Consider the following 16778-nt stretch of genomic DNA (forward strand, 5'->3'; position numbering starts at 1 on the left):
AATAAAATACATTAAAAAAAAAAAAGAATGCTTTTAGCTCTTGTTAACCAGTCATCCCAGGAAATTAAAAAAATAAAAATGCATTTAGTAAACTCTGGTAACCGGAGTTGTCCTATCCCACCAAACCACCATGTGAAAAACCACATCTAGTAACTTTAAGTCACAAATGGAGATTAAGCAGCAAGATAATGTACTTGCTACCCCACCCCGCCTTAGCTGATTAAAATTGAGGCAGGATGACCTCCTAAAAATAGTAGGGAAAAATGTTAAGCCTTTGCTAAAATTGCCTAAGATACCTGGCCAATACATACTTGTTCACCAAAGAGGACATCCACTATGCCCCTCCAGAATTTAACAGATAAGCATAGCTCTTGTGAGACTGGAGTGGGACAGCTCTGGCTTTTACAACTTCTCTCTTGCCAGGAGAACTAGAAAAAAAGATGTGTTCTCAAGTGGAGCAACAGTTACCAGCTTACTTCTACCGGTCACAATTCAGCCCTGCAGTGAGAGCCCAGCCTCTCAGATTTCAGTTCCCACAACCCAATCCTTCCTTGTTAATCTGAACACCAGCCCGTGATTTAAAACATTTACCTTAACTGCTAGGTTCAAAATGCAATGACTTTTTACACGAGGCCCTGCTTGTTTAGATTGTATCACGAAAAGGAGAAAGTGAAAGTAAGAAACAAAGTTAAAAGCATTTTATTTAAAAAGCCCATTCATAAAACTGAATAATTAATTCAAGCTGCAACACAGCCAACGAAAACTGCATGGCAGTGAAAATGAAGTGCACACTGGCTCAGATAAAGGTCGTCCTCATAAGGATGTTCCTGCAAAAAGAAAAAAAAAGTTATGAAGTATTTACACAAGCAGATGAAAGATTCCCATTCTTTTTACTGGGAACCCAGTTGCTTTATTAACAGATTTCTATTAGATCAGATTAGCAAGTCTTTGGTTCTGAGGCAGATTCATTCTATTTTGGCAATACCAATCATTTGCTTACCATTGCTTTATAAAAATTTACCTTTTAGCCATGAGCTTGGACAGATGAGTTTCTGTTTAAGACGTGTTGATAAGCCTGTAGTACCAGACTCCTCCCTAGAAAAGCAAACAACCTTTAGAACTAGCTTTTCTGAGATAAAGTCCCATCTCAGGCTAAGTCCCCCACCCCCCAATTAATGGTCCACCCGCCCTCCCACCATCACTTTGGGGAAGAGTCTAATGCATTACTTTGAGCCATTGTTTTAAGGAAATGGGTCAAAGAAGTAGGAAATAAAATTAAGGGCCAAAAATTTATTATTCATAGTAGATACAGTTAAAGCACTCATTTCCTTCAATTGTTATCCACCAAGGCTAGGGTGTCAATTTAAAGCAATCCATCTCCAGAAAAACCAAGTTCAGCTTAACTGGACTAGTTTTGGCTCAATATATTAAGGAAATATAACAAAAAACTGGATTTTACATAACTATATGGATGTAAGTAAAATCTGTTCTTACCTACCAGCATAGCAATAAAACCTTTCCTCCTGGTTCTGACTGCTAGTCCTAAGAGTCAGGTGTGCCTTACTTTTGTCTGCCTCCTTCCTTGCGATGGTCACTGAAAATTCACTCCCTCCTAGCTTTCATGGAGCGTGCCGTGGCCTGCCCCTGGCTTATCTGTACTCCACATACCACAAGTGTCTACTCTCAGCTGTAGAGTGTCTGAGCTCGGAGCCATTCGCGCTATGCTTGCTAGCAGTTCCTAGTAGCTGAACATCTCTCCTGGATCTTTAAAGGCATTGTCAGGAATCCTGAGGTATCTGCAAACTCCCTCAATAGTTAAGGTTCCACCTGCCATTGCAAACTCAGCCAATATCAAACCCATGGAACTGTATCATCCATCCATGCTTTCCCACCCGCCTCCACTCCACCTCCCACCCATCACCACCCCACCCCCACACTTCCAAGTAACACACCCATGGGATGAAACACAGTCCTAGTGATAAAACAAATCTCTATGCTACTAGGTAAGTACAATGGGACTGAAAATATCAAAGGGGAGGGCTCAAAAGAACCTATATACAAATAACAATGACTGGATAGTATGTAACTTAAAAGATTTAGAAATCATTTTCCATACAATTAACATTTTAGGATGGTTGTGTGATCTTGTGCCATGTTTAAAGGAAAACTGCAGTTATCATGTTTGTAAGCAGTATGGTTCCTAAACATGCCCATAATTTTTGTTTCCAAATAGGCAACTAGTGTGGTTAAAATCTATAAACCTCTATAAAGGCCCACCCAACCAGAACAAAGGAAACTGCAGTTTTCCTTTAATGTAAGCCTATTTTGTGTAGGAATAAGAATTTCTTACTGGTGCTGGCCAATTTTAAAAAACATCTCCCAAGTACTCTAAATCTGTTGACTTTTGGGGTGGCATTAGCCAGCAGCTGGTTTCTATTCTCTGGCAAAGCTTTGAACTTGAATTGTGATAGAAGTATTCAACATTATCAGGGGTGGTGGGTAGGGAAAGTCCAAAGCTCTGCCAGTCCCAAATCCATACAGTTGTCATTCAAGAGGATAGTAAATCGTTTATTGATTACACATGATAATGGATGATACACAAGCTTCATATCCAGCTATAATTTTATCTGGTACCATAATTCAATTTAGATATATTGCATAGGATGTGCCAACAATCATTAATAACCAAATAAACTCCATGACTCTGCTTGGGTGACCCTTTTAATGGTGATCTCCAGGTCACAACACAGTAACTGTCAATTCAACTACACCAAAGTTTCTGAAGACAATGGCTTCTGTGCCCAAGCAGTTTGTAAATGAATTTCAAATGGAACCTGGCATCACCCTGAAGGAATTCTAGCTTCACACTGTTGGGGTAATTTACCAAGATGGCTTCAGAGCAAACTAACTTTACACAGCACATTTAAAAAAAGACACATTTATTCAGCGTCATGATCAGACTATTACATTTAGCAATCAACAGCATGGGTGCAAAAAAAAAAAAAAAAAAAATCTACATTAAAACCCTTGGTTGGAATGCTTTACACTTTCCACAGAACAGAAACTAAAATAACCTGTTATACAATTAGTCACAAATACAGTCCTCGAGTTTTTTTTGCCCATTCACATGAGTATTGTCTAACACATGTCTTCTTTGTAGCAGCTAGGCCCTGCCACCACTGTGCTTGGCTGAGTTCACAAATCTGTTGTAACCTGTAGCTTCCCTGTCACTTCTCTGGCTCTCCTCTCCTGCTAAGCTTTGTTTCCTGTTGAACAATATGGAATAAAGTTGTTAATCTAAACATATTAAGACTTAAAGGCTACAATCCAATATCAAGTTTTGTTTCCCACAAATTTTGCTGATCTGAATTATTAGCTTAACATCCACAATTTTACTGAAGTTATAATGTTAACTATGTTGCACTGCTTAGCTACATTAGGGTTACTGGGTTCATTATCAATTATGAAAACTAAGCCAAAATACAAAAAGATGTTTACTTACCTGGCAGTAATTAAAACCTTCTGCCACTGCCATAGCTACTGCTGCTGCTGGAACCGCCATAGCCACCTAAGAATAAGGGTTGTTCCTTTAAACTTTTGGAAATATCAATAGTAATGCGTTTATGTTTGAAGCAATAGTTAAAATCTGAGGTTAAGCTCAGATGATATTTTCAATTTGATTGCAAATTACCAATCACTTCAGTATTTTGAAGGCTTTAAATTGTCAGCTTTTTATTACTAGTACCAGTTAGAAATACACTTAGCCCTCTAATACTACATATACATGCACCATACCTTGGTTTCGTGGTTTGGCAAAGTATTGACCTCCACCACCATAAGGGCCAGAACTTCTGCCTCCAAAGTTTCCTCCTTTCATAGGCCCAAAATTTGAAGATTGATTGTTGTAATTGCCAAAATCATTGTAGCTTCCACCACCTCCAAAATTGCTTCCTAGGAATGGAAAGAGGGCTGTACTGAATCTATTTAGTGTTCAGAGTGTGGGGGGGTGGAAAACGAGGTTGCACGACCTGCCTGCCTTTCTTTCTCCCAAACTAGGATGGCTCCAACGTTTATCTTTGCCATTTCCTATTTTCTGGACAAGGCATTCAGTTGAATAATCCAGTATTCAAAAAAAAAAAAAAAAAAAAGTACCCAACTCACCATGACAACAGAGCATATTCTCTAGCCTTGAAGGCCTTTATCCATCCAGGGGCACTGCAAACACATGCTGGATACATCAACTAAGTGCCTATGGTCCCAAAGAAGTTAAAACACTAAATCCTACTACAGCTTATCTAGCTCCAGCTGAACACGCCACTATCCACTTATTCAACTAGTTGGGAGTGAGGCGGCCCCAGCTTAAAGCTAGGAGGTAGCATAGCAAGCCCATTAAAAAGTACCATGCAGTGTACCACATAATGCTTTTAAGAGCATCTAATCCCCACATGGGCATAAACTACAAGACTAATCTAGCTACTGCACCAAGTACCTGGATCACTGGATACCTACCACTACCACCGCCAAAGCCGCCTCCGCCTCCTCCGTTGTTATAGCTGTCATAGCTGCCACTCCCGCCATAGCCACTGCCCTGGTTTCCATAACCCTGTCCACCACTTCCATAGCCTCTGCTTCCTCCAGAGTAACCAGGGCCGCCTCCTCCATAACCACCTACAAGAATACAATTCTTCTCAATAAGACAAAAGTACTCAACAATCAAAATCTGTTTAAGGCTAATGGGAAACAGCCTGCTTGAATCATGCTGTAATGGTCAGAGTTTAGCTTGTCATGCACTAGATGCACTCAAGTTTTAGTTTCTACCCATCTATTCTGTAGACAGCCAAAAAACCTTTTCACTTGTCTAATTCCTAAAACAACACTTACCATCATTACCAAATCCATTATAGCCATCCCCACTGCCACCATATCCACCGCCACCACGGCTGCCACCAAAGCCACCTGTAAGAGAGCAAAATTTTAAAGCAGGTTTGAAGTACATAAATTGCATACAAAGTCCAGCCTTGTAAGTATGAACTCTAGGAAGTAGTTCCTGCACTGTAACAATGATTTCCATACCAGAGTCTTTAACTTCTGGTTAGTGAGAAGTCACAACATTTGGATAAAATGTAACTTTGGAAATGCTGTTACAATACTGCCACAGATTACATAAAGGACAAATTATCTACGTTAATTAAATTACAAGCTTACTATTAGTTGGTAACAGTGGAGTATAATCCAATACCTCGACCACTGAAGTTTCCTCCACGTCCAAAGTTGTCGTTTCCACCAAAACCACCTCCACGACCACCTCCGAAGTTTCCAGAACCACTTCGACCTTAACAAGAAAAGTTTTAAGTGTTGAGCCATACAAATTAGAATTGAGCTTTAAGGTTTATTTAATAAAAGCAAAAACACCCACCTCTTTGGCTGGACGAAGCACTAGCCATCTCTTGCTTAGATAGAGCTTTCCTTACTTCACAGTTGTGGCCATTCACAGTATGGTATTTCTGAACTATATTTGAAGATAAAAAGAACACAGTATCTCAGGGTTTAGAACACAACCCAGACTTCGGAACCCTTAGCAAACATGTCACCTGATACTTACTGACAATCTTGTCTACAGAGTCATGGTCGTCAAAGGTTACAAAAGCAAAGCCTCTCTTTTTGCCACTGCCTCGGTCAGTCATGATTTCAATCACTTCTATTTTCCCATACTGTTCAAAATAATCTCTTAGGTGATGTTCTTCAGTGTCTTCTTTAATACCACCGACAAAGATCTTTTTCACAGTTAAGTGGGCACCAGGTCTTTGAGAATCCTAAGAGGGAAAAGGCCCCAATTAAGTTAGAGCAGGATCTATCCCAAAATTAGGATCGAAGTTTCTTGCCATCCCTAGTGTACCTAACGGCACGCTTCCAAGGGGAAAGAAAAAGCATCTCTTACTTCTCTCGAGACAGCCCTCTTTGGTTCCACCACTCTTCCGTCCACCTTGTGTGGCCTCGCGTTCATGGCTGCGTCCACCTCCTCCACAGTGGCATAGGTGACAAACCCAAAGCCTCTGGAGCGCTTGGTGTTTGGATCTCTCATCACCTGAGATGCAATTCATTTAATACACAGTAAGATCCCCAAAGCCACTGACATTTCCACCTTTAATAAGGTAACAGGAAACTTTATACTGGCCCTTTATACAAAGCCCTGCAGCTCCCATTACCCACCTAGTGCAAATCTAGGAATAAAAGCCTTTTAATCACTTAAGCCCACACCTTCCCGCCCAAGTTATCTGCAACTGTAATCCTGTTAATTTTCCCAAGCATTCAGAAGGAACTAGAGCAAGACAAGCCCAGGAAAATCGACAGGTTCTACTGCCCTTTTGTCTCTTCCAAGCCTTACCACACAGTCCGTGAGCGTTCCCCATTGCTCAAAATGGCTCCTCAGACTCTCATCGGTTGTTTCAAAGCTCAAACCTCCGATAAAGAGCTTCCGCAGCTGCTCGGGCTCCTTGGGAGACTAGGAATGGGGGGGGAGAGGGGAAGCGTTAAGTGGGCGCTTAACGCAAAACACCTTTCCCGTACGAGAAGCAGAACTAGACAGCACCGTGGTAGCGCTCATATTGTTCCCGCGGGTCGCAACAAGCCACGTGCTTCTCCCCGTGGGGGAGACCTTCTGTTGGGGCTGGGAAACCGCGGGCGCATGCGTCCCTACTTCCCGACGCACGCGCAACAAAAGGACTAGGTGGGAGGGATCCATTGCCAGTAAGAGATTACAGCTGCTTTTAAGAAATTCGCCTCTGAGACAAAGCAAAAAAAAAAAAAAAAAAAATCGGTGTAATGTCTAAGAGTCTTACTGGGAGGAACGAGCGGCTGATAACTAAGGATTTCAAGACGACGGCCTCATGGCCACGACGAGGACAAAATGGCGACCTGAACTTCGGGAGGGGTAGGCCCTGGGCGCGACCCAAGAACTGCCGAATGGGCTGGTGCAAGCAGCCCATCCACACTGCATCCCATAGAACTCAGGAAGGGACGAGGGAGAAAGTTAAGTTGTAGAGAGCGTCTAACTCACCTCAGACTTAGACATGATGACTGCAACAGGGGAAATTCCAACGATGCTTACTCCGCGGCGTTCACCAGCAGAAAGGAGTGATCTAAGGAGCGTATCTGCCAGCCTACTTTCGGCCTCGCTTTTTTATCCCGCCTCCTCCCTTGCGGCATTGGTAGACTCCGCCCCTTGGTAGCTCTGATAGGATAACTGAGATAGCTTCCTGCTCCTATTGGTCTGTGGTGCCGCATTGCTGTAACGTCACCCGTTTGGGCGTTCTACGCAGTGCCCACCCCTCGGAGACTATTGGTTCCTGAGTAATATTATTCTTAACTCGTCTGATTGGCTACCCAACCAATCATTCATATTTAAATGTACCTAGGGTATTTAAATAACATTCTAACCTTCTACGCTGCAAATGTTACATTGTACTCAGTTTGTACTCAGTTGTCAAAGCATGATTAATACTATGTATCAAAAAGTAGAATGTGACAATTTTATTTTTTGCAACAACCGCCTGCAGAACGCATGTGTAGTAAAATGGCGAGTTCACGCAGGCGCATTAAGAAGTTCCGCCTGGCTCAAAAAACACGTGAAATGGCGGGCGGGAGACGGTGGCGAACCTACAGCGCCTGCGTAATGGCGGGAGTTGTGCCTCGTTTTGCGCAGGCGTAATGGGCGGAGAAAAGGTCTGGTCCCAGGATTGGTAGCGCAGGCGCAGGGACGGATCCGTTTTGGCGGGCGGTTGGCGTTGCGCAGAAGACGGCGGCAGCGGTGGCTTGTGGTCCGGCTCTCATCACAGAGAAACAGAGAAGACATTTGCGTGAGAGATCGGTCTCGATCCCGGGTAAGTGGCGGACAGTCTTGCCTACCGATGGGAGGTCTCGAACCGACTCCAATTGAGCCCGTTATTGTGTGAAATGAATGGATCGCGAGGTGGGGGCTAGTGAAGGGGGAGCGGTGGGTCTGGCCAACCAATGGAAGGACAGGGGCGGATGTTTTACCCCCGCAGGTTCTGTGGAGCTTTGCCCACGAAGAATTTGACTGGCATGTGTATAGACCAATTGAGTCTGTCTTTAGCTGCAGACTGATCGGTCCTTGGGCCATCGGAATGTGGGAGGCGGGTTTTCTCCTCCTGAGCAGCATTTCACTGAGCCAATGAGCACGAAGCGCGCGGTAGGTTGGGCTCCTCCCAGAGGCAGCGGTTTGACTCCAATGGGGAATGAGGGAGTCGGGCGGTTAAATGGATGGACCAAATCTGGAGCCAGTAAAACATCCTATGGAGAGCGCTCGGCTGGTCGTCCAATCAGCGCTCCAAAAGACAGAGGTCTTAGGTTTGGGGTGGCGAGGAAGGGTATTCGATGCCTGTGATGGCGCGTCGGGGGTGGGTATTTTGTCCACAATTCCTTCTCTAACGAAGCCTTTAGGCCTCCATCCTATAAACCTCCCTGGTAGGGAAACTGCATTTGCTCCTGGATACCTTGAGTTTGCCATTTTCTCTGTACTTCCCACCATCCAAGGGAGGTTTTTGACTTTGAGAACTAGCTCCATTAGGAAGACTTCCTTGAAGTGTTAAAATGAATGGGATAAAGCTCTATGTATTGTGGAAAGGCATCCGAAAAAAAACTACATGATGCCTATTTCCACGGGCAACTCAATGTTTGTAAAAACAAAGTTTTGGAAAGCTTCATGATACAGTGGGATCGAGGCAAGTTGGATCTCTAATGTTTAAATCTTTGCAGGGATTATAAGAATTTGTGATTAAGGTTAAGCTAAAGCCCTGACCGGTTTGGCTCAGTGGATGGAGCGTCAGCCTGTGGACTGAAGGGTCCCAGGTTCGATTCCAGTCAAGGGCATGTACCTTGGTTGCGGACACATCCCCAGTAGGGGGTGTGCAGGAGGCAGTTGATTGATGTTTCTCTCTCATCGATGTTTCTAACTCTCTATCCCTCTCCCTTCCTCTCTGTAAAAAATCAATTAAAAAAAAGATTAAGCTAAAAAGTCAAGTTTTTGTTGTTTGTTTCCATTCATAATCGCGTATTCTCACCACCATTTTCCTTTCACCGTGAGAGTGCTGTTTTCCCCTTAGGAACTAAGGCCATTCTCGGTCTAAAGTATATAAATAAAAAAGTAACTTTTTGAGTACTTAGTATCTGCTAGGCATCATGCTAAGTCCTTTACAAGAAATATTCATCTTTCCCAGTGCCTTTTTCTTTGAGGAACTTTTCCCACCGCATATGTCTCTTTACACCATTAAAGAGCTTCTAATCCTCTCTTTTTGCTCCTTCTCTGAGATTGTCTGAATTTGGATAAGAAGGAAGCTGCTTGAGGAGGGTGATATTTAGGTTGTTGGTGGCAGGAGGACTCATTCATCACTTAGATTATTATCTTTTGATTATATTTCCTTCAAAGTGTTTACTTGTAGTCCATCTCCTGTTGGTAATGCCCATTTTGCTTATTCTAAGATTTTTAGCAAAATATAGAAATTTTCATTACATTTTGGCTATATCAGAATATATGCTGCTCTAGTCACTGATTTATTTAGGGTCAAGGGGAAAATGTTTAAATACTGTAACAGGTTTAGCTACATATGAAGTACCCTTATGATTAGAGACCTTTCTAACATAAAAGATAATTTTAGTTGAGCTTATAGTGAACAGAGGAGGGATTTCCACGTTCTCTGGCACTTGGAAAAGGACAAACCTATTTCATATTTGGTTATGAACTATTTGTAGGTATGCTAATAATATAGCTGCTTAGTTTATAAAAACTAAAGGACTATAGGTTCAGGATATCTTTCCGTGATTTCTTTAGGTTTGAAAAGATTACAATCTTGGTCTGCAGGATTTCTCAACCTCAGTACTGTTGACATTTCTGGTAGGAGGAATGCATCTCACCTCTCCTTACCCCCTTTTGTGTCCATCAAAATGTCTCCAGACATTGCCAGATGTCTTGGGGGGTATTAGAGCAAAATCTCCACCAGTTGAAAACTATTGACCTAAAATGACAAATGCTAGCCCTGGTCCGGGTAGGTCAGTTGGTTGAGCATCCTCCCTCCCTTGCACTGAGGGGTTGGCGTTGATTCTAGGTCAGGGCACATACCCAGGTTGCAGGTTTGATCCCTGGTCCAGGCTTGTATGGGAGGCAAAGGATCAATGTTTCTCTCTCTCAAATCAATAAAAACATATCCTCAGGCAATTAAAAAAATAAAATTGCAGATGCTAGAGTTGATTTTTTTGTCAAAGTCTTTTACCAATTAGAAATTGAGGGAGAAGATGGGTGAAGTGTTTGGGAAGTGGCCTTTGGTAAATGGATCACTAAATCCCAATGATTATCTCTTCAGATATGATCATTGTTCCATTGGATAAAGGGAAAATTTCATGAAGTCTTTTTTTATCATTGATTGCATCTTATGTTTGGCTTCCAAAAGCAATGGCAAATATATTTTCTAAGAAGGTAGACTTGCTTTAGATGCTTCTTGCATTTCATGTGAGTTAAGCCTCTGTACTGAGATTCTTTTGGATCCGTTTCAAACTTTTTTGACCTTATCCTCAATAAGAAACACATTTTATTCTGACCCTGTGCATACAATGAAACAATTTTCACTGTACAAATAAAAGTGCAAACACTGATATTTTTTGTATCTACAGTACACTTTCATTTTCTTAAAAACGTAGGTCATTTTCTACTGAACTGATTTCACAGCTGTGTACTGACCTACAGGTTAGAGAAAGAAAAACAACTGATCTATAGGATAGGTAACCAAATTATGCCACCTTAAATTACTCTCTGAGTGAATTCCTCCCATCTCTAGCCCAAGTTACTTAGATTTATAAACAAAATAGTCAGTGAACCCTTATTTGATGCTTCTTATATATTTTAATTTGAAAGATTTCAGGATTCGATTAGGAGTTTTTGGTTTACTGTGGTGTGCAAGTAAAAATTGCTTGTCTTATTAAGAATTCTCTTACAGTGTCATAGTTACTAGGTCTCATGAACATTTCTCTGATGGGGAAATTTTAGTGGGTAATTTTTAAAAATAATTTTATGTTATTTATTTTTATTGATTTAAGAGAGAAAGGGAGAGAGAGAGAAACATCAGTGATGAGAGAGAATCATTGATCAGCTGCTTCCTGCATGCAATCTGGGCATGTGCCCTTGACCGGAATCTAACCTGGGACCCTTCAGTCCGCAGGCCGACACTCTATCCACTGAGCCAAACCGGCTAGGGCAGTGGGTAATTTTTCAGTGATGTTCTGAGAGTATCACATTGAAAATTCCAATGTTAGGCCTTTTATTTTTCCCTTGCCTTCAAAAGTAATTTATTTATTTATTTATTTTATTTTAGGGAGAGAGAAGAAAATCTAGTTGTTTTTCCCCTTACTTATGCATTTATCAGTTGATGCTTGTATTTGCCCTGAGCAGAGATCAAACCCGCAGCATTGGCATATGGGGAGGATGCTCTAACCCAGTGGTTCCCTATGTGGGGCACACACCCCACAGGAGGGCAATTTGATTTTTAAGGGGGGCAGTTCGAGAATGAGTTATTAACAGTGAAATTTGTGCATTTCTTGTGGTTTTAGGGCTTCATATATAGTATATAAGTATATATTGTGACCTATTTATGCATTTCTTTATGTTTTGAAAGTTTATTTGCTATTTTTTCATATTACTTCATATTATTATTTTTTAAAACAGTTTCTTAGTGATTTCTTCCTCAATACAACTGTCCTTTTGTTCTTTTATTTTTCTCTTTCATGGATGCCATGTTCTTTGGAAGCTTGTTTAGACGAAGTTAATGACCTTTTAGGCTTCCTCCACGAGAATAGGAGCTCAGTTTTTGAATAATAAGAATTATATGGCACGGGGTCAGGGCGGCTCAGGATTTTAGAGTTGCTTAGGTGGGGCATGGCCAAAAAAAGGTGAACCACTGCTCTAACCAATTTAAGCTACCCAGCCAGAGCTTTTTTTCTTGCCTTTGGAGTACCTGGCTTGGTTGTTAACAAGACAAAATGTTGAGCTTATATTACAAAAATTAAATTTCGAGCACTGTGCTCAGTCTTTAGAGGCATACTATTGCAGCCAAACCTAAAAGGGAAAAAAACACATCTTTACTGAAAACCCATCAATAGGTGAGCAGAATGATGGTTGAGGAAAAAGAAATTACATAACCTGTGACTGGATTTTTATATGTGTAGCAAAGTTCTGGTGGTTTACAGAGCCCTGACAGTAGCTCTAGAAAAGAGAGAAAGGTGTCCAGAATACAAAGACTTCTGAGGAAGACAAGTACTCTTGGCCTTTATTGAGGTACAGTATTTTATTTAAACACATAGCATGATTTATTTATCTTATTGCCCGTGGTCGGCAAACTTATTAGTCAACAGAGCCAAATATCAACAGTATAACGATTGAAATTTCTTTTGAGAGCCAAATTTTTTAAACTTAAACTATATAGGTGGGTACATTGTTATTAACTTAATTAGGGTACTCCTAAGGCTTAGGAAGAGCCACACTCAAGGGGCCAAAGAGCCGCATGTGGCTCTCGAGCTGCAGTTTGCTGACCACGGGTTAACAACCCCTGGTAAGGCATTTCTTTTCTTTTTTGTTCTTTTACTTGCTCTATTTTTATTTCCATTCACCTTATCTGAAATTGGGCCTAAAGCTGTGCTGTGATTTTAGAAAGTAATAAATTATAGTGTGAAATATCACGTGTAACTGACTCAGTCACTATGGCTGCTATTTACATATTGTTATTCCTGAACTTGGACTCTGGGCTATTATCTTTTTCTCCTGATGTAAATTTTGATTTTCCTTCGATCTTTATAGAGGATGGCTTTAGCTGATCATTGTACTAATGGGAAGGAGTCCAGGTCATCCTGAGAAGATTTGGCTTGTGCAGAGTCCAAGATGCAGATTTGTTGGATTTCTGTAAGCCACTTGAAGCCACATATTCATTTCTGATGACAACTTTACACTTCTGTTGGCAGAACACCCGCAGTGACAACTGTTGCCTATGTTTAGTCTGTCCAGGAGCTCTACCAGCTAGCATGTTGGGGGGAAGCCTACACTGTTTTTCTTAGCAGCTGTGTAAATACTAAACCTTTCTGGTTTTGTCTACTCAGATTCTGCCAAAATTTTTGGGTAAATTGCATCCTGTGATTGCCTCAGTTTACCCTTTGAAATGAGGAATTAGAGGTTTTAGGCAATCTTTGGGTCACTTGAAGCACATTTCTTTTTTGTATCAGTAATTGGTTTTATATATATTCAGTTTATGATTTTAAAGTTTTTATTTCCCCTGTTTTTTTTAAAAATATATTTTATTGATTTTTTTTTACAGAGAGGAAGGGAGAGGGATAGAGAGTCAGAAACATCAATGAGAGAAACATCGATCAGCTGCCTCCTGCATACCCCCTCCTGGGGATGTGCCTGCAACCAAGGTACATGCCCTTGACTGGAATCGAACCTGGGACCCTTCAGTCCACAGGCCGACGCTCCATCCACTGAGCCAAACCAGTCAGGGCATATTCCCCTGTTTTAATTTAATTTAATTTCTTTATTTCTTTCCTTTTTTTTTTTTGTCTCCCTGGGTGTTAGTTTCTTGTGGCTGCTGTAACAAATTACCACACACTCAGTGGCTTCAAATAACAGGAACTTATTCTGGAGGCCAGAAATCTGTAATTAAGTGTTGAGCCCCTGTGGAGGCTCTAGGGGGAGAGTCCCTTCTTTCCTTTTTCAGCTTCTGGTGATTTTCAGCCTCAGCCTGTGGTCTCATCTCTCTTTGCTCTGTCTTACCATTTTCTTCTGCCTCTTTTACATGGATACATGTGACTGCGTTTAAGGCCCACCTGTATAATCCAAGAGAAATTCTCCTTTCCCATCTTTTAATCACATATAAGATAATATTCACAGGTTCTAGAGATTAGGACATGGATATCTTTTTTTTGGAGTCATTCAGATCAGTACACTCTGGATCTGTAACTCCTATCCAGATAAATTTTAGCTAATTCAAGAAAGAAAAGGTTACTTTAAAGCAAATGAGAGAGGCAACTGGGAAAAACGGCTCAGGAAACCTGGGTTCTTATTTCTGCCATTAAGTATTGATATAGTAACCTTGGGTGAGCCATTTGTCCTCTTTTGTCCTTAGTGTCTTTATCTTTTTTTTTTTTTTTTTTTAAATGTATTTTATTGATTTTTTTACAGAGAGGAAGGGAGACGGATAGAGAGTTAGAAACATCCATGAGAGAGCAACATGGATCAGCTGCCTCCTGCACACTCCCTACTGGGGATGTGCCCGCAACCAAGGTACATGCCCTTGACCGGAATCGAACCTGGGACCCTTCAGTCTGCAGGCTGACGCTCTATCCGCTAAGCCAAACCGGTTAGGGCTAGTGTCTTTATCTTATACTAGAGGCCTGATGCACGAAATTCTTGCAAGGGGCTCGGCCCCTCCCACCATGGTGGTCGCCTCTGCCTCAGCTTCGTCCTGAAGGAAGTCTGGTCTAATTAGCATATTACGCTTTTATTATATAGGATGGAAGAATTTGGGTAGGTGATAGCTAATAACCTTCTAGACTTAACACTTCCATGAAGTGACTCCTAAAATGTCCAGGAGTTTGTTTTTGAAGTCAATAATTTTAAATAAAAAACTCATCTAATATTTTGGGTCAATGTGGTTTGGTGGTGTGGTCTTGCCTAGGATTTGAGAGACATAAGATTGAGTTGTTGGCTGGTTGTCAACTCCCTGGGGTATTATTAACACAGGGCAACAAACCTGTACTTGTTAATTGTGTGTGATTTTCTAAAAAGAGAATAGTGGACTAGCTGGGCTGTGGACTTTGTAGTCTGGATTTCCTTTCTAGTAAGAGTAGTTTGTCAAAATTAAACACTGACAGGTTTTTCTACCTGAAACTAGGCCATGGGCCTAGTTTTAGAATTTTTCAAATGTAGTCTGATTCTTCAAACTCACTCAGTTCCTGCTTCATTGTGCTTCATTGCTAGGAAGGACACTAGAAATCATGGAGTTATTTGCTGAAAGGAGTATTTCAAGATCAAGTTTTATAACACATTCATCTATTTCTTCATGGAGAGGAGGAACCAAATTCAAGTATTTTTCTGATTATAATCTACATTTCTTAGAATAAAGCAAATTTATATCTGAGCCAGCAGGCATAATTTAATTATGTTGGAATAAAATGCCCTGTGCTAAAGAGGTCAACCAACAGGTTGGGAACTCTGTCTTAAGTTTGGTTTCTGAGGCAAATACTTGAACTTCATGTGCCTTGTTTCTCATCAGGGCACATGGAGTAAATCAGTAAGACTCACCTCAGATGGAGATGTGGAGTGTAATATACTGCTAATTTGTTCAGTACTTTACAGCAATAAATTATATCAAAGGATCTGATAAAACATAAGCAAACCTTATTTATATGAATAGTTGGAGACAAGCATAGATAAAACTTACAGATAGTTCAGAAAATTCATTAAAGTTATTTTTAACTTCTTCTATCATCAAACGTTTTACCTTCTGTTTCCTGTATATTTTCCAAAGTGTTTTCTTGTTCTTTTTCCATAGCAGCATGAGGTAAGTAAGGGACATAGCTAACACTAGGTTAGATAATGAAAGGATCAATTCATCAAGAGGACACGGCAATCCTAAATTTTGCACAACTAATAATAAAGCTTCAAAATATCCTATATAATAAAAGCGTAATATGCTAAGTGTCTGACTGTTTGACCAGTCACTATGACGCGCACTGACCACTAGGGGGCAGATGCTCTGACCCGTAGGTTAGCTTGCTGCTGGGGTCCCGCTGATCGGGACTGGGTGAGATGGGCCAGACACACCCTGGAGCCCTCCTGGGGTTCCTCCCCAGCCTCGACTGTGCACCCATAGGGTCCCTCGGCCTGGCCTGCACCCTCTCTCGCAATCCGGGATCCCTCGGGGGATGTTGGAGAGCAGAGTTAGGCTCAATCCCTGCAGCCAGGCCAAGGTACCCCACCAGTGCACGAATCCGTGTACTGGGCCTCTAGTATGAAAGAAAAAACAATAGAACCCCCTGAAATATGTATATCTACAATTACATACTTCTAAGTAACCCATGGGTCAAAGAAGAGATTACAAAGAAAATTAGGCCCTGACCGGTTTGGCTCAGTGGATAGAGCGTCGGCCTGCGGACTGAAGGGTCCCAGGTTCGATTCTGGTCAAGGGCATGTGCCTTGGTTGCGGGCACATCCCCAGTGGGGGGTGTGCAGGAGGCAGCTGATCGATGTTTCTCTCTCATCGATGTTTCTAACTCTCTATCCCTCTCCCTTCCTCTCTGTAAAAAATCAATAAAATATATTTAAAAAACAAAAAAAAACAAAGAAAATTAGAATATATTTTGAACTGAATAAAAATGATAACATGACATACCAAAATTTGTGAGATGTAACTAAGACAGTGCTTAGAAATTTGTAGTATTAAGTGCTTCAATTAAAGCAAAAAGGTCAACCTAGCCGGTTTGGCTCAGTGGATAGAGCCTCAGCCTGTGGACTGAAGGGTCTTGGGTTCGATTTCGGTCAAGGGCAAGTACCTCTGTTGTAGGCTCTTCCCTGACTCAGGCCCTCGTCAGGGTGTAGGCAGGAGGCAACCAATCGATGTGTTTCTCTCTCATTGATGTTTCTGTCTTTCCCTCTCTCTTCCACTCTCTCTAAAAATCAATAGAAAAATATCTTTGGGGGGTATTAAAAAAAAAAAAAAGGAAGA

General features: G+C 41.4%; 2 protein-coding genes across 4 annotated transcripts in view; one reads left to right on the forward strand and one right to left on the reverse strand.

Annotated features, from left to right (window-relative positions):
- Positions 1 to 676: 676 nt before the first annotated feature.
- HNRNPA1 (heterogeneous nuclear ribonucleoprotein A1) lies at positions 677 to 7162 on the reverse strand. Of its 3 annotated transcripts, XR_011470825.1 has the most exons (12): positions 7058 to 7162; positions 6386 to 6502; positions 5939 to 6085; positions 5603 to 5813; positions 5417 to 5509; positions 5240 to 5332; positions 4882 to 4956; positions 4510 to 4668; positions 3796 to 3951; positions 3503 to 3568; positions 1022 to 1095; positions 677 to 827 (listed from the first exon to the last, which is right to left on the reverse strand). XR_011470825.1 is itself a non-coding variant. In XM_070410083.1 (11 exons), exons 1-10 carry the CDS (start codon positions 7070 to 7072, stop codon positions 3513 to 3515), a joined length of 1122 nt encoding a protein of 373 aa, XP_070266184.1. In that variant the 5' UTR covers positions 7073 to 7162; the 3' UTR covers positions 2548 to 3266; positions 3503 to 3512. The 3 variants fall into 3 exon arrangements, 2 of the variants coding, with proteins under 2 accessions (XP_070266184.1, XP_070266185.1); XM_070410083.1 differs by lacking the exons at positions 677 to 827; positions 1022 to 1095 and adding an exon at positions 2548 to 3266; XM_070410084.1 differs by lacking the exons at positions 677 to 827; positions 1022 to 1095; positions 4510 to 4668 and adding an exon at positions 2548 to 3266.
- Positions 7163 to 7735: 573 nt separating this feature from the next.
- The window catches only part of CBX5 (chromobox 5), a 40346-nt gene continuing 31303 nt past the window's right edge, over positions 7736 to 16778 (forward strand). The window contains exon 1 of the mRNA XM_070410088.1: positions 7736 to 7880. The gene's annotated coding sequence lies outside the window, so the exon portion shown is untranslated. The remainder of the gene's footprint in view (positions 7881 to 16778) is intronic.

The sequence above is a fragment of the Myotis yumanensis genome, unplaced genomic scaffold (assembly GCF_028538775.1).
Source record: "Myotis yumanensis isolate MYYU_CA2020_CCGP unplaced genomic scaffold, mMyoYum1.0.hap1 SCAF_3, whole genome shotgun sequence".
Lineage (NCBI taxonomy): Eukaryota > Metazoa > Chordata > Mammalia > Chiroptera > Vespertilionidae > Myotis > Myotis yumanensis.